Source organism: Scyliorhinus canicula, chromosome 7 (assembly GCF_902713615.1).
Source record: "Scyliorhinus canicula chromosome 7, sScyCan1.1, whole genome shotgun sequence".
Classification (NCBI taxonomy): Eukaryota; Metazoa; Chordata; class Chondrichthyes; order Carcharhiniformes; family Scyliorhinidae; genus Scyliorhinus; species Scyliorhinus canicula.
In genome coordinates, this window is record NC_052152.1 from 189,900,329 (window position 1) to 189,922,227 (window position 21,899).

The 21,899-nt window shown below is 47.4% G+C and overlaps 1 protein-coding gene across 6 annotated transcripts in view; it reads right to left on the reverse strand.

Moving 5' to 3' along the window:
- osbpl2b (oxysterol binding protein-like 2b) overlaps positions 1-21,899 on the reverse strand; it is a 132,603-nt gene that overhangs the window by 25,453 nt on the left and 85,251 nt on the right. For all 6 annotated transcript variants that reach the window (XM_038803524.1, XM_038803528.1, XM_038803522.1 and 3 more), the window contains 3 exons: positions 16,534-16,641; positions 3,465-3,554; positions 2,881-3,004 (listed from right to left, as the gene is read on the reverse strand). In XM_038803524.1, coding sequence (XP_038659452.1) covers positions 2,881-3,004; positions 3,465-3,554; positions 16,534-16,641 — 322 coding nt within the window. The remainder of the gene's footprint in view (positions 1-2,880; positions 3,005-3,464; positions 3,555-16,533; positions 16,642-21,899) is intronic.

Sequence of the window (21,899 nt, forward strand, 5' to 3'; positions counted from 1 at the left end):
GGAGATGGACCGAATGGTCGACCAATACAGTTTACTGGCAACCTTCCCGTATCTCGATCATGTCACCATCTGCGGCCACGACCAGCAGGACCACGACACCAACCTCCGAAAATTCCTCCGTACCGCAAAACTCCTTAATCTGACCTACAAGAAGGATAAATGCGTGTTTAGCACCGACCGTCTAGCCATCCTCGGCTACGTAGTGCGTAACAGAGTGATAGGCCCCGACCCCAAACGCATGCGCCCCCGATGGAGCTTCCCCTCCCCCACTCCCTCAAAGCCCTCAAGCGCTGTTTGGGCTTCTTTTCATATTACGCCCAGTGGGTCCCCAATTATGCTGACAAAGCCCGCCCACTCATCCAGTCCACCACTTTTCCCCTGTTTGATGCGGCCTTTAGCCGCATCAAAGCAGACGAGTCCCTCCCCTTCCAAGTCGAGAGTGACGCGTCCGATGTAGCTCTGGCGGCCACCCTCAATCAAGCGGGCAGACCCGTGGCCTTCTTCTCCCGTATCCTCCACGCTTCCGAAATCCGCCATTCCTCGGTCGAGAAGGAAGCACAGGCCATAGTCGAAGCTGTGCGGCATTGGAGGCACTATCTGGCCAGCAGGAGGTTTACCCTCCTCACAGACCAACGGTCAGTGGCTTTCATGTTCGATAATGCACAGAGGGGCAAGATAAAGAACGATAAGATCCTGCGGTGGAGGATCGAGTTGTCTACCTACTACTACGACATCTTGTATCGTCCTGGGAAGCTAAACGAGCTTCCCGATGCCCTGTCCCGCGCGGCACCTGTGCCAATGCACAAGTGGACCGCCTCCGAACCCTCCACGTGGACCTCTGCCACCCGGGGGTCACCCGCTTTTTCCACTTCATAAAGACCCGCAACCTGCCCTACTCCATCGTGGAGGTCAGGACAGTGACCAGGGACCAGTGCCCTGAAAAAGTGCATCTGATAAAGGCTTCCCGCCCCTTTGAACGTCTTAGCATGGACTTCAAAGGTCCCCTCCCCTCCAACAACCGCAACACGTACTTCCTCAACGTGATTGACGAGTACTCCCGCTTCCCCTTCGCCATTCCCTGCCCCGACATGACCACGACCACCATTATCAAAGCCCTACACACCATCTTCTCCCTGTTCGGTTACCCCGCTTACATCCATAGCGATCAGGGGTCCTCCTTTATGAGTGATAAGCGGCATCAATTCCTGCTCAGCAGGGGCATTGCCTCCAGGAAGACGACCAGTTACTACCCCCGGGGTAATGGACAGGTCGAGAGGGAGAACGATACGGTCCAGAAATCTTCCAGTTTCCCACTGGCAAGAGGCCCTCCCAGACGCCCTCCACTCAATCCGGTCACTTCTCTGTACTGCCACTAACTAAACGCCTCACGAACACCTTCTTGTTTTTCCCAGGAAGTCTTCCTCAGGTACCCCGCTCCCGACCTGGCTGGCTACCCCCGGGCCCATCCTGCTCCGGAAGCACGTGCGGGTGCACAAGTCGGACCCGCTGGTCGAAAGAGTCCAGCTACTCCACGCAAATCCGCAATACGTGTATGTGGAGTATCCCGACGGCCAACAGAACACGGTCTCCCTTCGGGACCTGGCACCCGCCGGATCTCAGCCACACCCCCCCAGCACCAGCACCCCCCCTCAACCCCAACTTCCCCCAGCAACCCCCCCCCCCCGACACCCCTACGGCCCAGCGGACAAGACGCCCCTCCCCGCTAGCTCCGACCAGGGGTATGGACACAGGAACAGGATCATCGCTCCCGGAGTCCAACGTCGCTGGCACAGCTACGCAGGTCAAGGAGGACATCAAAGGCGCCCGATCGAATCGATGTGACTTACTGGTGGACTCTTGCCTGCGGATGGACTCTTGTTTTCCTTGTCTGTTCTCCATTTTTTTTGTTCCCCCCCCCCAATTTTATACACTGTACATAGTTGTTGTATTTTGCACATAATTGTGGGCCAGTGGGCAGCCATCAATGCAATGGTACAACCTAAACATCTCTATCATACTACCAGTCTCTCACGCACTCACGAGACACGCCCCCCTCATGTCCACGTTTCCCATACCATCCCCCCCCCCCCGGCTCTTTTTCAACAAGGGGTGAATGTGGTAGTATGACTAGGGGTATTACGGTACCTGGAAGTGAGCTGCTATTGGTGCAGAGGACTCGCTGCCCATTGGCCCGAAAAAGTCACATGGCTCTCTGCCGATTGGCTAAGAGGTAGGTAGCTCCGCCTACGAGGCGGGATATAAGAACCTGTGCTTCCCGGCAGTCGGCCTTTCTTCTGTACGTCTGCTGCCGGGCACACTTCTTGTGCATTAAAGCCTATCGTTCGGACTTCATCTACGTTTCGTGTCCATTGATTGTGCATCAATAGGCAAGTGACATTTACATTTTTTTCCATGTCAGGCGGGAAGGTGAACAGCTCTCACGTGCGGGACTTCTTTCTAAGGGTGGGTGAAAGTCTTGCCCACTGCCAATCAACACTCAACTGAGTGTTACATGGCAGTGGGAGTTCAAGAGTCAGCGGCTGCCTGTTAAGTGCCGACTCTCAGGATGGCCAGCACCAATCGTTTGTCATCCTTAAATTTCTACCCAATGTGATCTATAGAGGAGAAAAAAAGTCAAATGGGGACACATTTCCTTTGCGTCCATCCTATTCTTCTGCTGTAACTTTGACAGATGTTCAGCAGAAATGCCATGTACATACAGAAGTTGTTTTCAAAGTTAGAGTAGTAGAGTGAGAAGCTGGAACAGGTGACATCTGTTTCAACATAACTGCTGGTTTTATTCAAAATGTTCAATAAACTAGTATACATCCAAAGTAAAGTTCACTTCCATAGTACACAAAAGCAGCAAAAAGAGCTTACCTCTTTAAATTTCTTTTGGTCTCCACCCTTCTTATCATTTTTCTTGTAGGTCTCATAGGTGTTAGTGTCCACGCACCACAGACATTCAGTCCATTTGCCATAAATCACACAAACCTTCCTTTTACTGTGCAGGAAGAAAATGCACAGAATTTGGTTTTAGTTTAATGAGGAGATGACATTACATTAGGAAAATAAACTTGAACTATATACAGTAGACAATTTTTTGCTTCCAGTTATTGGAAAGAGAGCGAGAGAAAATGAAAAAAGAAGGTGCATTTATATAGTACCTTTCACTATGTCCTCAACCAAATGAAGTATTTTTTCAAATACAAGGACTCACTACTAATTTAAATGAAAATGAAAATCGCTTATTGTCACGAGTAGGCTTCAATGAAGTTACTGTGAAAAGCCCCTAGTCGCCACATTCCGGCGCCTGTCCGGGGAGGCTGGTACGGGAATCGAACCGTGCTGCTGGCCTGCTTGGTCTGCTTTAAAAGCCAGCGATTTAGCTGAGTGAGCTAAACCAGCCCCTAATTGTAATTGTTACAACATTAAACATATCCATGCAATTCCTTCAAACAAACCTTTTGTCCTGAATGTATCCTTCAACTCGGTGCAGTTCTTTTCCAAAAAGCCCACATGGTTTAAAATGCAGCAAACATTTTTCACCAGTGCTGCAAAGGGAAGAAACATACGTCATAATACAGAAAATTGCAAAGGAACTTTTATAATATTTGATTTCAGGTCAGCTTTGGAGTAGAGATATGGAATTAATACCCAATCATTCTATATCACCTGGATGTAACATTGTTCACAATACAAGCTTGTGATTCATTGGAAGAATTATGCTAATGCAAATGCCAACTATCATTTGTGGATTAAAAATTAAAATAAAGAATTCAAGCAAATTCACTTTAATCTTTTATCTAATGAACGTACAATAAGCAGTAAGTGAAGATCAGATTTTGAATCTTCCCAGAGTATGAGGTTCGAAGATTCATTATGAACGTACAGATTTACATCTCTAAATTTCATGGAGGAAGCTAGAAAAACCCTTGTAATAATAATAATCGCTTATTGTCACAAGTAGGCTTCAATGAAGTTACTGTGAAAAGCCCTTAGTCATCACATTCCGCCACCTGTTCAGGTAGGCCGGTACAGAATTGAACCTACGCTGCTGGCCTTATTCTGCATTACAAGCCAGCTGTTTAGCCCACTGTGCTTGTAAATAAGTGTAGATTAAGTGTAAAGAACCCAAATTATCGATGCTCAGAACGGAGTTCAGGCTTAAGAGAGAACAGAAACAAAAGAGGTAGAAAAGATCAGCCATGATCTAATTGTATGGTGGAGCAGGCTCAAAGGGCCAGATGGCTTACTCCTGTTCCTAGTTCTTATGTTCTTATATTAAAATTGGGTGGGAAACAGAAGCACTAAATCTCCAACTCAAAGATGTTACACTGGGAATTCTGACTGGTGAAGGTAGCACCATAAATTCCATCCAACCCATGGCTAGATGTCAGGAGAGGGGAGTGTCACAGGGATGATATCCCCTTAAGCATGCACCAGCAAATATGGTCAGAGTGGAGGAAAACAGTTTTTATGAACAGGGTTTATCATAGAATTCATAGAATTTACAGTGCAGAAGGAGGCCATTCGGCCCATCGAGTCTGCACCGGCTCTTGGAAAGAGCACCCTACCCAAGGTCAACACCTCCACCCTATCCCCATAACCCAGTAACCCCACCCAACACTAAGGGCAATTTTGGACACTAAGGGCAATTTATCATGGCCAATCCACCTAACCTGCACATCTTTGGACTGTGGGAGGAAACCGGAGCACCCGGAGGAAACCCACGCACACACAGGGAGGATGTGCAGACTCCGCACAGACAGTGACCCAAGCCAGAATCAAACCTGGGACCCTGGAGCTGTGAAGCAATTGTGCTATCCACAATGCTACCATGCTGGGGAGATTTATACATCAAAAAAGTTGAGGCAATAAGAAATATATTGGTGTGGGTAAAGACAAGTTGAGTGGGACAGGAGGGAGAGTGCTTAATGACGATAGTGCACAAGTCCATGAAGGGAATAGTAGATTTTAAAAAAAATTGAAGTCGCTTTACCTAAATACATGAAGAATTGGCATTAAGATAGATGAACAAGTGGCACAAACAGAGGTAAATGATTCAGATCTAATTGCCATTAGAGAGACGTGGGGCGGAATTCTCCACTCCCCACGTGGCGTGGGAGAATTGTGGGAGGGCCTCCCGACATTTTTTACGTCCCCCTGGCGCCCCCAGCGATTCTCCCCCACCCCCACCCCCGTTTTTTACGGCGAACGGCGATTCTCCGAGCCCGATGGGCCGAGCGGCCGGCCCTTCACGCCCGTTTCACCACGGCAGCAACCACACCTGGTCGCTGCATTCGTGAAACGGGCGCCGGATGCCCGTTTGGGGCATCCAGCGGCCCGGGCAACTGTGCTCCGGAGGGGACAGACCCGCGATTGGTGCCCATCGATCGTCGTGCCTGCGTCCAAAACGGACGCACTCCTTCCCCTCTGCCGCCCGGCAAGATCAAACCGCCACGTCTTGCCAGGCGGCGGTGGAGAAAGACAGCACCACGTATGCGCGGGTTCACATCGTCTGCGCGCATGACATCCGCGAAGCGCCGTTCGGGCGTCATTTCCGGCGGCCGAGGTCGCAGCTAGGAACGACGGGGGCCCGCTCCTAGCCCCCCGGGTGCGGGTGAATTAGGTGTGGGGAGTGGGCCCCGAGGCCGTCGTGAACCTCGGCCTCCGCGATTTTTGGAGCCGGCGGAGAATACCGCCCATGGTTACAAGGTGACCAAGATTGGGAAATAAATATTCCAAGGTAGACAGTATTTCAAAAAGACAGGCAGGCTGGTAAAGGAGATGGGTAATAAAGGATGATAAAAGGACATCAGATAGAAACGATTTTAGCTGAAAAAATCAGCAAGGATCAATACTGGGAACACAGTTTTTTACAATCTACACTGATGAATTAGGTGAAGATATGGAGAGTAATGTATCTAAGTTTGCTGATAATACACAGCTAGGTGGGAATGCAAGTTGTAAGGAGGATACAGAGGCTGAAAAGAGATATAGACAAGTTAAGGAAGTGGGCAACAAGGTGGCAGATAAAGTATAATGCGGAGAAGTAGAAGATTGTTCACTTTGGCCGGAAGAATTAAAAAGCAGAATATTTTAAGGCATGAAATTTGTAAATATTGATGTTCAGAGAGACCTGGGTGTACTCGCACAACAATGCAGAAAGCTAGCATGCAGGTAGAGTAAGCAATTAGCAACGCAAATGGCATGCGGACTTTTATTGCAAGGGGCTTGAAGTACAGGAATAAACAAATCCTGCTGCAGTTATCCAAGAATTTAATAACAATAATAATCTTTGTGTCACAAGTAGGCTTACATTAACACTGCAATGAAGTTACTATGAAAATCCCTTAGTCGCCACTCCATGACATCTGTTCGGGTACACTGAGCGAGAGTTTAGAATGATCAACTCACCTAACAAACACGTCTTTTGAGACTTGTGGGAGGAAACCGCAGCACCCGGAGGAAACCCACACAGGCACGGGGAGAACATGCAGATTCCTCACACACACAGTGATCCAAGACAGGAATCAAACCCGGCCTGGAATACTGTGTGCAATTTTGGTCTCAATATTTAAGGAAGGATATACTTACATTGAATACAGTACAATGAAGGTTCACTAGATTGGACCCTGGGGTGAGGATGACCTATGATGAGAGGGTGAGCAAATTGGGTCTATATTCTCTGGAGATTAGAAGAATGAGAGATGATCTCACTAAAGCATTTAAAATTACGAAGGGGCTGGACAGGTAAAATATGGAGATCTTGTTTCCCCGGCAGGGCAATCTAGAATCATGAAGGACGGATTGCACCTAAACTGGAGGGGCACCAATATCCTGGGTAGGAGGTTTGCAAGAGCTCTTTGGGAGGGTTTAAACTAGTTTGTCAGGTGGATGGGAACCAGAGCTATGGATCAGAGGAAAGGGTAGCTGTTGAACAGGCAGAAATAGTATGCAGCAAGTCTATGTGGAAGGATAGACAGTTAATAGGGCAAAGTTGCACTCAGTGGAATGGGTTAAAAGTGCATGGGCGGGGTAGCACGGTGGCCTAGAGGTTAGCACAACCGCCTCACAGCGCTGAGGTCCCAGGTTCGATCCCGGCTCTGGGTCACTGTCCGTGTGGAGTTTGCATATTCTCCCCGTGTCTACGTGGGCTTCGCCCCCACAACCCAAAAATGTGCAGAGTAGGTGGATTGGCCACGCTAAATTGCCCCTTAATAGAAAAAATAATTGGGTAATCTAAATAAAAAAAAAAAAAAAAGTGCATGGGCGGAATTCTCCGCTCCCCACGTGGCGTGGGAGAATTGTGGGAGGGCCTCCCGGCATTTTTTACGCCCCTCTGGCGCCCCCAGCGATCACCCCCCCCCCCGCTGGGAAAAATTGCCGCTCGCCGTTTTTGACGGCGAACGGCAATTCTCCGAGCCTGATGGGCCGAGCGGCCGGCCCTTCACGCCCGTTTCACCACGGCAACAACCACACCTGGTCGCTGTATACGTGAAACGGGCGGCAGATGCCCGTTTGGGGCATCTAGGGGCCCGATTTGGACGGGAGCACCGTGACTGTGCTCGGGAGGGGACAGGCCCGCGATCGGTGCCCGCCGATCGTCGGGCCAGCGTCCAAAACGGACGCACTCTTTCCCCTCCGCCGCCCGGCAAGATCAAGCCACCACGTCTTGCCGGGAGGCGGTGGAGAAAGACGGCACCGCGCATGCGCGGGTTCGTGCCATCTGCACGCTGATGTCATCCGCGCATACGCGGGTTGGAACCGGCAACCCGCGCATGTGCGGATGACATCAGAAAAGCGCCGTTTCCGCGTCATTTCCGGCGCGACAAGGTCGCAGCCGGGAACGACGGGGGCCCGCTCCTAGCCCCCTGGGTGGGGGTGAATTTGGTGCGGGGAGCGGGCCCCAAGGCCGTCGTGAAGCTCGGCCGATTTCACGACGGCCATCCCGATTTTTATCGTGAGCGGAGAATACCGCCCCATTTATTTCAATGCAAAGCGTGTCAGGAATAAGGGAGATGAACTTAGAGCATGGATCAGTACTTGGAACTACGATGTTGTGGCCATTACGGAGACATGGATTTCACAGAGGCAGGAATGGTTGTTAGATGTTCCGTGGTTTAGATGTTTTCAGAAGAATAGAGAGGGAGGTAAAAGAGGGGGAGTGGCAATGTTAATTGGGGAGTGCAACACAGCTGCAGAAAAGGAGGTCATTGAGGAGGGTTTGTCTACTGAGTCAGTATGGGTGGAAGTCAGAAACAAGAAAGGAGCAGTCACTTTATTGGGAGTTTTCTATTAAAATAGCAGCAGAGAGATAGAGGAACAGTTTGGGTGGCATATCTTGGAAAAGTGCAAAAGTAACAGAATTGTTTTCATGGATGACTTCAACTTCCCTTATATTGACTGGAACCTCCTTAGTGCAAATGGTTTGGATGGAACATATTTTGTCAGGTGTGTACAGGAAGGATTCCTGACTCAATATGTGGACAGGCCGACTAGGGGGGAGGCAATATTGGACTTGGTGCTCGGCAACAAACCAGGTCAGGTGTCAGATGTCTCGGTGGGAGAGCATCTCGGTGACAGTGACCACAACTCCTTGACCTTTACCATAGTCATGGAGAGGGATAGGAACACACAGTATGGGAAGGTATTTAATTGGGGGAGGGGAAATTACACTGCCATTAGACAGGAGCTGAGGAGCATAAAGTGGGAACAATTGTTTTTGGGGAAATGCACAACAGTAATGTGGGGGTTGTTTAAGGAGCACTTGCTGCGAGTGTTGGATAGTTTGTCCCACTGAGACGAGGAAGGAATGGTAAGGTGAAGGAGCCTTGGATGACAAGTGAAGTGGGGCTTCTAGTCAAGAGGAAGAAGGAAGCATACGTAAGGTTGAGGAAGCAAGGATCTGGCACAGCTCGAGAGGGTTACAAGGTAGCCAGGAAGGAACTCAAAAATGGACTGAGGACAGCTAGAAGGGGACATGAAAAAGCCCTGGCGGGAAGGTTTGGGGGAAACCCCAAGGCGTTCTACACTTATGTGATAAATATGTGAATGATCAGAGTGAGAGTAGGGCCGATCAGGGATAGTGGAGGGAACTTGTGCCTAGAGTCTGAGGAAGTAGGGGAGGCCCTAAATGAATATTTTGCTTCAGTATTCACTAGAGAGAGGGGCCTTGTTGCTCATGCCAACAGTGTGAACCAGGTTAACAGACTCGAACATGTTGATATTAAGGAGGATGTGCTGGAAATTTTGAAAAGCATCAGGATAGATAAGTCCCCTGGGCCTGACTGGATATACCCAAGGTTACTAGGGAAGCGAGGTAGGAGATTGCTGCGCTGCTGGCGATGATCTTTGCGTCCTGACTCTCCACTGGAGTAGTACCGGATGATTGGAGGGAGGCAAATGTTGTTCCCCTGTTCAAGAAAGGGAATAGGGAAATCCCTGGGAATTACAGACCCATCAGTTTTACGTCTGTGCTGAGCAAAATATTGGAAAGGATTCTGAGATAGGATTTATGATTATTTAGAAAAACAGTTTGATTGAAGATAGCTTTGTGAGGGGCAACTCATGCCTCACAAGCCTCATTGAATTCTTTGAGGATGTGACGAGACACATTGATGAAGGTCAGGCAGTGGATGCTGTGTATGGATTTCAGTAAGGCATTTGATAACATTCCCCATGGTAGGCTCATTCAGAAAGTTAGTGGGCATGGGATATAGGGAAATTTGGCTGTCTGGACACAGAATTGGCTGGCCGAAAGAAGGCAGCGAGTGCTAGTGGATGGAAAGTATTCCGCCTGGAGGTCGGTGATCAGTGGTGTCCTGCAAGGATCTGTTCTGGGACCTCTGATCTTTGTTGTTTTTATAAATGACTTGGATCAGCAAGTGGAAGGGTGGGTTAGTAAGTTTGCCGATGACACACATGGGGGAGTTGTAGATAGCATTGAGGGTTGTTGCAGGTTACGACAGGATATTGACAGGATGCAGAGCTGGGCTGAGAAGTGGCAGATGGAGTTCAACCTTGATAAATGTGAAGTGATTCATTTTGGAAGGTCGAATTTGAATGCTGAATACAGGGTTAAAGGCAGGATTCTTGGAAGTGTGGAGGAACAGAGGGATCTTGGGCTCCACGTACATAGATCCCATAAAGTTGCCACCCAGGTTTCTAGGGTTGTTAAGAAGGCATATGGTGTGTTGGCTTTCATTAACAGCGGGGTTGAGTTTAAGAGCAGTGAGGTTTTGCTGCAGCTTTATTAAACCTTAGTTAGACAACACTTGGAATATTGTGTCCAGTTCTGGTTACCTCATTATAGGAAGGATGTGGATGCTTTGGAGATGGTATAGAGGAGATTTACCAAGATGCTGCCTGGACTGGAGGGCATGTCTTCTGAAGAAAGGTTGAGGGAGCTAGGGCTTTTCTCACTGCAGCAAAGAAGGCAGAGCGGTGACTTGATAAAGGTGTACAAGGTGATGAGAGGCATGGATAGAGTGGATAGCCAGAGACTTTTCCCCCAGGGTGGAAATAGCTGTCACGAGGGGACACAATTTTACGGTGATTGGAGGAAGGTAGGTTCTTTACACAGAATGGTGGGTGTGTGGAATGCACTGCCAGCAGAGGTGGTGGAGTCATTAGGGACATTTAAGCGATTCTTAGACAAGCACATGGACAGCAGTAAATTGAAGGGGTGTAGGTTAGGTTGATCTTCGATTAGGATAAATGGTCGGCACAACATCGTGGCCTGTACTGTGCTATGTTCTAATATGGGCACAGTTTTGGGATGCACACTTACCTCTTATGTGGGACATTTTCCAAAGCTTTTGGAAAATCAAAATACACCACAACCACTGCTTCATCCTTCTCAATTCTACCAATTACATCCTCAAAAAACTTAGTAGGATTGTCAAACATGATTTCCCTCTCATAAATCCAGGTCAACTTTTTCTAATCCCCATTGACAGTATAAACTGTCCTGTTATCACATCCTTTATAATAGACTCCAGCATTTCCCTACTATTGATGTTAGGCTAACCAGTCTAATTTCTTGTTTTCTCCCTCACTCCTTTTTTAAAAATAGTGGGGTTACATTTGCGACCCTCCAATCAGCTGGGACAGATCCAGAATCTGTAGAGCTTTGGAAGATGACAACCAATGTGGCCACTATTTCCATGGCAACCTTTAGTACCCAGAGATGTAGATCAGACCCTGGGAATTTATTGGTTTTCAGTCTCAGTAATTTCTCCAACACTAATTTCCCTTTTTCAATAGTGCCCAATCTTTTTTTTCTCCAATTAAGGGGCAATTTAACGTGGCCAATTCACCTACCCTGGACATCTTTGGGTTGTGAGGGTGAGACCCATGCAGATATGGGGAGAATCGGCAAATTCCACACGGATAGTGACCCAGGTCCAGGATCGAACCCAGGTCCTCAGTGTCTTGAGGCGGGCACTGCTATCCACTGCACCACCATGCCGCCCTTGCAACACCATTTTCCTAGCAAAGCAAATGTCCTCAATTTCACATTTTCAGTAAACCCGTGATTCCTTAGCATTTCTGGGAAATTATTTGTCTTCCTCTGTGAAGACAGAACTGAAGCAGTTGTTTAATTGCTTTGCCATTTCCTTATTCTCCACTAAATTATCCTGTTTTGTACTGTAATGGACCTGCCTTTGTCTCCACTAACCTTTTTTTTCTTTTTATATACTTACTGAAGCTTTTACAACTGTTTTTTTTGCTAGCCATTGAGACCGCTTTTTTTGTTTTGTTTTTGGGTTAGAAAAAAAATAGTAGAACTGTTGCAATACATAAAATTGTTCCTTAAATATTGGCCGGGATTCTCCCGTCAGAGTTCGCCTGCTACCACTGCCAGCGAGAATAGAAAATTTGGCGCTCACCCAAAATTCCATTCATTGCAGCGGGATCAGAGAATTCCGCCGGAATTCTGGCCACTAGTCATTCCCTATCCACCATCATACGTTTTTGAAAAAAAATATTTATATTCAAAAATTTTCATTAGAACATACAAAACAAAATATTCAAACCATTCAAATTTGACATTATTACAAAACAAAATATCCCCAACGCAATCCTCTCCAACCTAACCCAGCCTCGTACCAAGACTAACCTCACCTAACCCCCTCCCAAAGAAAGCCCTACCAAACTATCCAACACCACCCCCTTACAGCTGAAGCTAACCAATTCCTTAAAAAAAATGATTGACTGCCACCTTGAGTGAAACTTATCCATCGACCCTTTTAAGAGTATACTTTATGTTCCACTGCAGAAAATCCACCAGATCCCCTACCCAAGCCAAAGCCTGAGGCAACACCAGGGACCTCCATCCGAGCAAGACTTACCTCCGGGCTTTTAGAGAGGCGAAGGCCAAGACATCTGTCTTCTTCCCTTCCCGCAGCTCCAGTAAGTCTGAAACTCCAAAAGGTGGCCACCATCGGGCATGGCTCCACCTTAAACTCCAAGAATCCCTGATATTATTTTGAAACAGCCCGTTCCCGTAACAGCCTCCCCGAACAGGCGCCGGAAAGTGGCGAATATCTCACTGCACCCCCCCGTCCCCAGGACCCACTCATACGCGCCTTAATTATGTACGCCCTATGCATCACCTTAAAGTGTATCAAACTTAACCTTGCAAAAGAAGAGATGGAGTTGACCCTACGAAGAGCTTCACTCCAGACTCCACCCCCCCATGACCACTGCCAACCCATCCTCCCACTTCCTCTTTACTTATTCCAAAGGAGCCTGCTTCTTCACCAACATCTGTCCATAAATGTCTGAGATCCTTTCCTCTCCGAGCTCATTCAAAGACAGAAGCCTATCCAAAAGCGACGGCACTAGCACCAGGGGAACAATAGAAGCTCTTTACACACAAAGTCTTGCAACTGCTCTGAACGTTGAACCTAGACCAGACAGCACAAACCTGTGATTCCTACAGCTCAACACCAACAATGACATAGTGCCTAATTTAAAATGCTGCCTAAATTGGTTCCAAATCCTCCAAGAGGCTATTATCACTGGGTATGGACGGTAACAAGAGCCCTCAAGCCCGATCCTGTGCAAAACGCCTCCTCCATCTACCCCCATAGAGAGTCTGGATCCTTAAACCACACCCCCGTACCTTATCCATGTTTGCTGCCCAGTAATAATACAGCTGATTAAGTAGTGCCAACCCGCCAACCTCCCCCCGATCGACTATCCCTCTGTAATAAAACGCCCTACGTACCAGAGGGGTCTTGCCTACCCAAGAAAAAGTAGATATTAACTTATTGACCCTACCAAAGAAAGCCTTAGAAAGAAAGACTGGGAGGCACTGAAACATAAACAAAAACCTTGGAAGGATATTCGTTTTCACCGTTTTGACTCTTCCGACAGCGACCCACCTCTTCAAATCAGCCTTCATCCCATCAACCAGACCTGCCAAATTACGTTTATGGAGTAAGGCCCAATCATGAGCCATCCGAATTCCCAGATACCAGAAACTAGTCCTATACAGACGGAACAATCGCGTCCCCAGTTCAGCTACCCTCCCAGAGGGGTTAACCAGGAAAAATTCACTTTTGCCAAGGTTTGACTTCATAGAATCCCTATAGTGCAAATGGAGGCCATGCAGTCTATCGAGTCTGCACTGACCCCATGAAAGAGCACCCTACCTAGGCCCACACTGTCCCCATAACCCCAACCTAGGGTCAATTTAGCATGGACAATACACCTAACCTGCACCTGTTTGGACTGTGAGAGGAAACCTGAGCACCCGGAGGAAACCCACGCAGATATGGGGAGAAAGTGCAAACTCCACACGGACAGTCACCAGAGGTTGGAATCAAACCTAGGTCCCGGATGCTGTGAGGCAGCTGTGCTTACCGCTGTGCCCCAGTGCTGCCCCAGAGAAGGAACCAAACTTCCTAAGCATCTCCAACAGCTCCCCGACATTGGAAAGAGGATCCATAATGTACAGCAACAAATCGTCCGCATATAGGGATACCCTATGCTCCCTCCATCCACGCTATATCCCCCTCCACTTAGAAAATGTTCTAAGTGCAATGGCCAGCACCTCAATTGCTAACGCAAACAGCAGTGGGGATAACGGACATCCCTGCCTTGTACGCCTGTTCAACTGAGTGAGCTCAAGGCATTGGTACGGACACTCAGTGGGAGCCCTGTACAAAAGCCTAACCCAGGATATAAATCATGGCCCAAAACCAAATCACTCCATAACTTCAAAAAGGTGCCTCCACTCAACCCGATCAAACGCCTTTTCCAAGTCCATCGAGATAATCACCTCTGGCTGAGCCACTGAGGAGGGCAACAGAACCACATTCAAGAGTGTGCTAATGATGGCTGAAGAGCTGCCTGCACTTAACAAATGTTGCCTGCTCCTCCAAAACCACTCCAGGCAGGCAAGGCTCCAAGCAAGTTGCCAACACATTAGCTACCAGTTTTGCGTCACCATTTAACAGAAACAGATCGGGACTAAGACCGAGTACACCCAGTCAGATCCTTGCCCCTTTTCAAGATCAAGGCGATCGATGCCTGCGCCAGAGTGGCTGGCAGTATCCCACGTCCAAGACAAATAATTGTTGAACATATCCAACATATGTGGAACCAGCAGCCCAGCAAACTGTTCATAAAACTCAACTAGATAAATACAGTTCAAAATCTCCTCCTGTCCAATTGGCGTCTCCACCTCCGGAAAGGTCAACTTATCTAAAAATTGTACCACTGTCGATACCTCCCCAGGAGGTTCAGACTTATACAGCCCACAGTAAAAAGTCTCAAACACCTAACTGACTTTATGGGCAGCACAAGTGGATAGCACTCTGGCTTCACAGCGCCAGGGTCCCAGGTTCGATTCCTCGCTGGGTCACTGTCTGTGTGGAGTCTGCACGTTCTCCCCGTATCTGCGTGGGTTTCCTCCGGGTGCTCCGGTTTCCTCCCACAGTCCAAAGACGTGCAGGTTAAGTGGATTGGCCATGATAAATTGCCCTTAGTGACCAAAAAGGTTAGGAGGGGTTATTGGGTTACGGGGATAGGGTGGAAGTGAGGTTTAAATGGGTCGGTGCTGATTCGATGGGCCAAATGGCCTCCTTCTGCACTGTATGTTCTATGTTCTCTAGCAAAAACCAAGCCCTCAAAAAACAAGTCCCTGACCTGAATAATCTCCCAGGAGGCAGCCTGTTGCCTCAGCTGGTGAGGCTAACAAGGGCTGGCCTTCTGCCCATATTCATAAAACATCTCCCCTTGTGATGAAGCTTGCTTACCGCATTCCCTGTTGACAACAACTCAAAGATCATCTGTAATTTCTTTCTCTCTGCCAAAAGCTCCAGCATTGGGGTACGAGTGTCCACCAGTCTCTGCCTCTCCACCCTTCCAGATATGAAATTATCTCCCAACGAGTAACTGCTTTCAGTGCTTCTCAGGGTGTGGAGAGCAATACCTCCCCGTTCTTATTTAACTCCACATACCCCCAATGGCAAAGGATATCCGCTCACAAAAATCTTCTCTGCAAGCAACGCCATGTCCAACCTCCACAGGGGGAGGGGGTCGCAGAGAGCAGCCTGCCTCCAACAACAGATCTACATAACGTGGGACATGATCCGATCCTATATTACTATCTACGAGTATACTCCCCCACCCACCCAGGGATCAAAGACTTACTGAAACAATAAAATCAATACAGGAGTAAACCAAATGAACATAGGAAAATAAAAACTCCGTATCACTCAGATGTCTAAATCTCCACGGGTTTGCCCCCGTCCCCCCCAACCCAATCTGTTCCATGAACACCAATAGTTCCTTTGCCACCCCTGATGTAGTGAAGGACTTGGGATTCGACCTGTCCAGCCTAGGATACCACACACAATTGAAGTTCCCCCTGCCCATAGTTAACTCATGGGAGGTAGCAATAATAACCCAATTATCATTTAATCTCCACCTGGGGGTTAGAACAGCACATCCAGACTATGGTACAGAGTCTCAAAATAAATCTCAATCTATCAGATGATTAGTCTAGCCAATAGTTGATGCTGTAAAATCTGAACCAAGTGTGCATATGCAGGTTTTGAACAGCAAAATAAAAATCAACAGCAGATTTGTTAACAGAAAAGAGAACACCTTGCTGAGTTCAATTTAGCTAAGATTGGAGTGAGTCAAGAGGAGCAGTGTTTGGTAAAAAAAAATACACATTTCTTCAAATTAGCATTTGTAAAAAGAACACTCATTTGCTTTTAAATTTCAAGAAAAGTTGACCTATCTACAATTTCACAGCTATTGGGCATCCTTTACATTTAACGCAATAGTTAAATTTCAAAATTATCTGTACAAATCAACCATTTTATGACAGTACATGAATAAGTTACAATTATAAAAAGACTAAAAGAATTATCAGGCATATTCAGAAAGAGCTCTTCCCAAGGAATAAAAAAATAGAAAATGGCAGAAATGCGAGGCCAGGCAGCATTTGTGGAGCAAGAGATCTAACATTTCTGAATGTTTTTCTAGTTCCACTGTTTTACTTACCTGTGATTAACAATTTCTACTGTTCCATATTGTTCTATCCATAGTTTGCCAATTATTACATTATGCACACAACATGAGGGATTTGTCCAACTATAGGCCTCATTGTGCCTGAAAAAAATAAAACAACCAATTTCAACAACATATTGCTCAGTGCAATAATTGGAGTACATGCATTCATTACGTGTCATTTACTCCTGATATCGACCAGTATACGAGCAAAATGTACATTCCTTCACCTATACTCATTCAACTCGCACCAGCCATGCCACCCCCATTAATAAAGGATTAAGAACATTTTAAACTTAAGATAAAAACATCTCTGAACCAAGCATTATCTGTTATTACAATTAAGATGCATATGGCATTTTGCAGAATTTTGCAGTTGTCCTCAAAATAAAATGTTACAAATTTTAATAGTCATTGGACTAGATTTTATAAAAATCCACATCGTCCCGCCACCAGGACCAAAAGCAGGCCCCAAGTCCACGTGGGAATGTTTTAATAGCAGTGGTCAATTAAAAAGCTGCTATTGGGATAGCTACCTAATTAGAGGGTTGGAAGCACCACTGATCGAGATATCAGCAGCCAAGACTGAAAGGAGAAGGAGAGGGCCCCTCAAATAAAAGGCTGAATAAGGATATCTTTCATGTGCTGGCTGCATCCTGATAAAATCCCAGCATTATTTTAAAATAGTAAGAAGTCTTACAACACCAGGTTAAAGTCCAACAGGTTTATTTCGAATCACTAGCTTTCGGAGCACTGCTCCTTCCTCAGGTGAATGAAGAGGTAGTTTCCAGAAATATATATGTAGACAAAGTCAAAGATGCAAGCCGATACTTTGAATGCGAGTCTTTGCAGGTAATTAAATCTTTAGAGGTCCAAACGGAGCAACTAGAGAGAGGGATAATCACAGGTTAAAGAGGTGTGAATTGTCTCAAGCCTGGACAGTTGGTAAGATTTTGTAAGGCCAGGCCAGATGGTGGGGGATGAATGTAATGTGACATGAATCCAAGGTCCTGGTTGAGGCCGTACTCATGTGTGCAGAACTTGGCTATAAGTTTCTGCTCGCCGAGTTTGCGTTGTCGCGCATCCTGAAGGCCGCCTTAGAGAATGCTTACCCGAAGATCAGAGGCTGAATGCCCTTGACTGCTGAAGTGTTTATCGACTGGAACGGAACATTCCTGCCTGGCGATTGTCGCGCGATGTCCGTTCATCCATTGTCGCAGCGTCTGTATGGTCTCGCTAATGTACCACGCTTTGGGACACCCTTTCCTGCAGCGACGTTGGCCGAGTTGCACGAGTATGTACCACGTATCTGGTGGGTGGTGTTCTCACGTGTAACGATGGTACCCATGTCAATGATCTGGGATGTCTTGCAGAGATTGACATGGCAGGGGTGTGTGGTGTCGTGGTCGCTGTTCTGAAGGCTAGGTAGCTTGCTGCAAACAATGGTTTGTTGGAGGTTGCACGGTTGTAAGTAGTGGGGGGTGTGCGGATGACCGTGGCAAGATGTTCATCTTCATCGATGACGTGTTGAAGGCTGCGAAGAAGATGTCGTAGTTTCTCCGCTCCGGGGAAGTACTGGACGACGACGGGTACTCTGTCAGTTGTGTCCCGTGTTTGTCTGCTGAGGAGGTCAGTGCGGTTTTTCGCTGTGGCGTGTTGGAACTGTCGATCGAGGAGTCGAGCGCCATATCCCGTTCGTACGAGGGCATCTTTCAGCATCTGTAAACGTCTGTTATGCTCCTCCTCGTCTGAGCAGATCCTGTGTATACGGAGGGCTTGCCCATAGGGGGTGGCTTCTTTAATGTGTTTACGGTGGAAGCTGCAGAAGTGGAGCATTGTGAGGTTATCCGTGGGCTTGCGGTAAAGCAAAGTGCTGAGGTGACCGTCCTTGATGTAGATGAGTGTGCCCAAGAATGCAACTGATTGGAGAGTAGTCCATAGTGAATCTGATGGTTGGGTGGAACTTATTGATCTCATCGTGTAGTCGTTTCAGTGATTCTTCGCCGTGGGCCCAAAGGAAAAAAATGTTATCGATGTATCTGGTGTATAACGTCGGTTGAAGGTCCTATGCAGTGAGGAGGTCTTGTTCAAACTTGTGCATGAAGATGTTGGCATATTGATGTGCGAATTTGGTCCCCATGTGTCTGGATGAAGAACTTGTCGAAGGTGAAGACTGTGATCCAGAATGAAGCGGAATGAATTAAAAATTATTTTAAAATAAGGATTAATTGGCCTGTTATTTAGAATGATTGGCATCAGTCAGTAGGTAGCCAAGCCATTGAATTTCCCACAGACAAATGTAGCCTAGAGTCATTCCAACCAGAAAGCAGACCATTTGTCTCATTAAGTTCATTCTCGCTCTCTGAAGTGCAATCCAGTCAGTCCCATTTTGCTGCCTCAATAACTAGATAACCCGGCAAGTTTATTTCCCTCAAGTGTCCTTCCAAATTCCTTCTGAAATGATCGATAGCCCAGCTTCCACCATCCTTGAGGGCAGCGAGTTACAGTTCATGATCATTCATTGTGTAAAAATGTCATCCTGACATTCCTTCGGCATCTCTCATCCCTAGACCTTGTACCATCAGCTGCTACGAACAACTTTCCTTTCCCCTCCTTATCTAAATCAGTCATATTTTTGTATATCTCAATCAAATCCCTCCTTAATCTCTCTTGATCCAAGGAGAACAACCCCAGCTTCTCCAACCTAGGGCATGATTCACCCAAGTGAGAACAAAGTCACAGAACGAGCGTGTTTGGCTGCGAGTTTCCTGATGCTTGCATTGCTCGGTGTCAGATTCGCTGGGGTCGGGGTTGCCACTCGAGAGGCAAGCTGCAGCTACATATTAGCACTCCATTCCCCACACACACTCATCCCAGCCAACAAGATGGCAACATGGAGAGCGGCACCTCGGTTTGCCGAAGCCAAGCTGGAGAACCTGCTGGACATGAAGGAGAGGCAAGCCACCCTGTTCCCCGGGGTGAGAAGGCCACCACCCGCCTCCGTACACCGGGCCTGGGCACAGACGGCAGAGGCCGTGAGTCCCACCACCAGGTACAGCCAGCATGGCTGAAAAAAAGCTCTCCCCCCCCCCACCACCGGAGGGTGACCGAAAAACCACCTATTGGCAGTGTGCTGGGCTTCGCTGGACGGAGAATCCTACCAAGAGTTTTGGATTTCAATTTTGTTAATTCTATTGTTATATTCTCTGTTTGCCATTTTTATTTTCCACTTCACTTCCCCTCTCACCTTACTGTTTTTGGCCTGGTTCTGCTTGAAGAATTTACCTAATGTGCATCATACACCCTGGGCGGGATTTTCCATCGGCTGAAGCTGAAATTAGGAAACGCGATAGGGTGGAGAATAGGTTCTGACACCAAAATCGCAGAAGGTGCCGATTTGACATGTGGGAGGCTTTCAAGTGTCAGTTGAAAGGAATTCAGGACCGCATGTTCCTGTGAGGAAGAAGGATAAATACGGCAAATTTCAGGAACCTTGGATATTGAGAGATATTGTAGGCCTAGTCAATAAGAAAAAGGTGGCATTTGTCAGGGCTAGAAGGCTGGGAACAGATGAAGCCTGTGTGGAATATAAGGAAAGTAGGAACGAACTTAAGCAAGGAGTCAGGAGGGCTTGAAGGGGTCACGAAAAGTCATTGGCAAATAGGGTTAAGGAAAATCCCAAGGCTTTTTACACGTACATAAAAAGCAAGAGGGTAGCCAGGGAAAGGGTTGGCCCACTGAAGGATAGGCAAGGGAATCTATGTGTGGAGCCAGAGGAAATGGGCGAGGTACTAAATGAATACTTTGCGTCAGTATTCACCAAAGAGAAGGAATTGGTGGTTGTTGAGTCTGGAGAAGGGTGTGTAGATAGCCTGGGTCACATTGAGATCCAAAAAGACGAGGTGTTGGACGTCTTGAAAAATATTACGGTAGATAAGTCCCCAGGGCCTGATGGGATCTACCCCAGAATACTGAAGGAGGCTAGAGAGGAAATTGCTGAGGCCTTGAAAAAATTCTTTGGATCCTCACTGTCTTCAGGTGATGTCCCGGAGGACTGGAGAATAGCCAATGTTGTTCCTTTGTTTAACAAGGGTAGCAAGGATAATCCAGGGAACTACAGGCCGGTGAGCCATACGTCAGTGGTAGGGAAATTACTGGAGAGTATTCTTCGAGACAGGATCTACTCCCATTTGGAAGCAAATGGACGTATGAGTGAGAGGCAGCATGGTTTTGTGAAGGGGAGGTCGTGTCTCACTAACTTGATAGAGTTTTTCGAAGAGGTCACAAAGATGATTGATGCAGGTAAGTGGATGTTGTCTATATGGGCTTCAGTAAGGTCCCTCATGGCAGACTGGTACAAAAGGTGAAGTCACACGGGATCAGGGGTGATCTGGCAAGGGGGATACAGAACTGGCTAGGTCATAGAAGGCAGAGAGTAGCAATGGAAGGGTGCTTTTCTAATTGGAGGGCTGTGACTAGTGGTGTTCCTCAGGGATCAGTGCTGGGACCTTTGCTGTTCGTAGTATATATAAATGATTTGGAGGAAAATGTAACTGGTCTGATTAGTAAGTTTGCAGACGACACAAAGGTTGGTGGAATTGCGATAGCGATGAGGACTGTCAAAGGATACAGCCGGATTTAGATCGTTTGGAGACTTGGGCGGAGAGATGGCAGATGGGGTTTAATCCGGACAAATGTGAGGTAATGCATTTTGGAAGGTCTAATGCAGGTAGGTAATATACAGTGAATGGTAGGACCCTCAAGAGTATTGAAAGTCAGAGAGATCTAGGTGTACAAGTCCACAGTCACTGAAAGGGGCAACACAGGTGGAGAAGGTAGTCAAGAAGGCATACGGCATGCTTGCCTTCATTGGCAGGGGCATCGAGTATAAGAATTGGCAAGTCATGTTGCAGCTGTATAGAACCTTAGTTAGGCCACACTTGGAGTATAGTGTTCAATTCTGGTCGCCACACTACCAGAAGGATGTGGAGGCTTTAGAGAGGTTGCAGAAGATATTTACCAGGATGTTGCCTGGTATGGAGGGCATTAGCTACGAGGAGCGATTGAATAAACTCGGTTTGTTCTCACTGGAACGACGGAGGTTGAGGGGCGACCTGATAGAGGTCTACAAAATTATGAGGGGCACAGACAGAGTGGATAGTCAGAGGCTTTTCTCCAGGGTAGAGAGGTCAATTACTAGGGGACATAGGTTTAAGGTGCGAGGGGCAAGGTTTAGAGTAGATGTGCGAGGCAAGTTTTTTTTACACAGTGGGTAGTAGGTGCCTGGAACTCGCTGGCGGAGGAGGTGGTGGAAGCAGGGACGATAGTGACATTTAAGGGGCATCTTGACAAATACATGA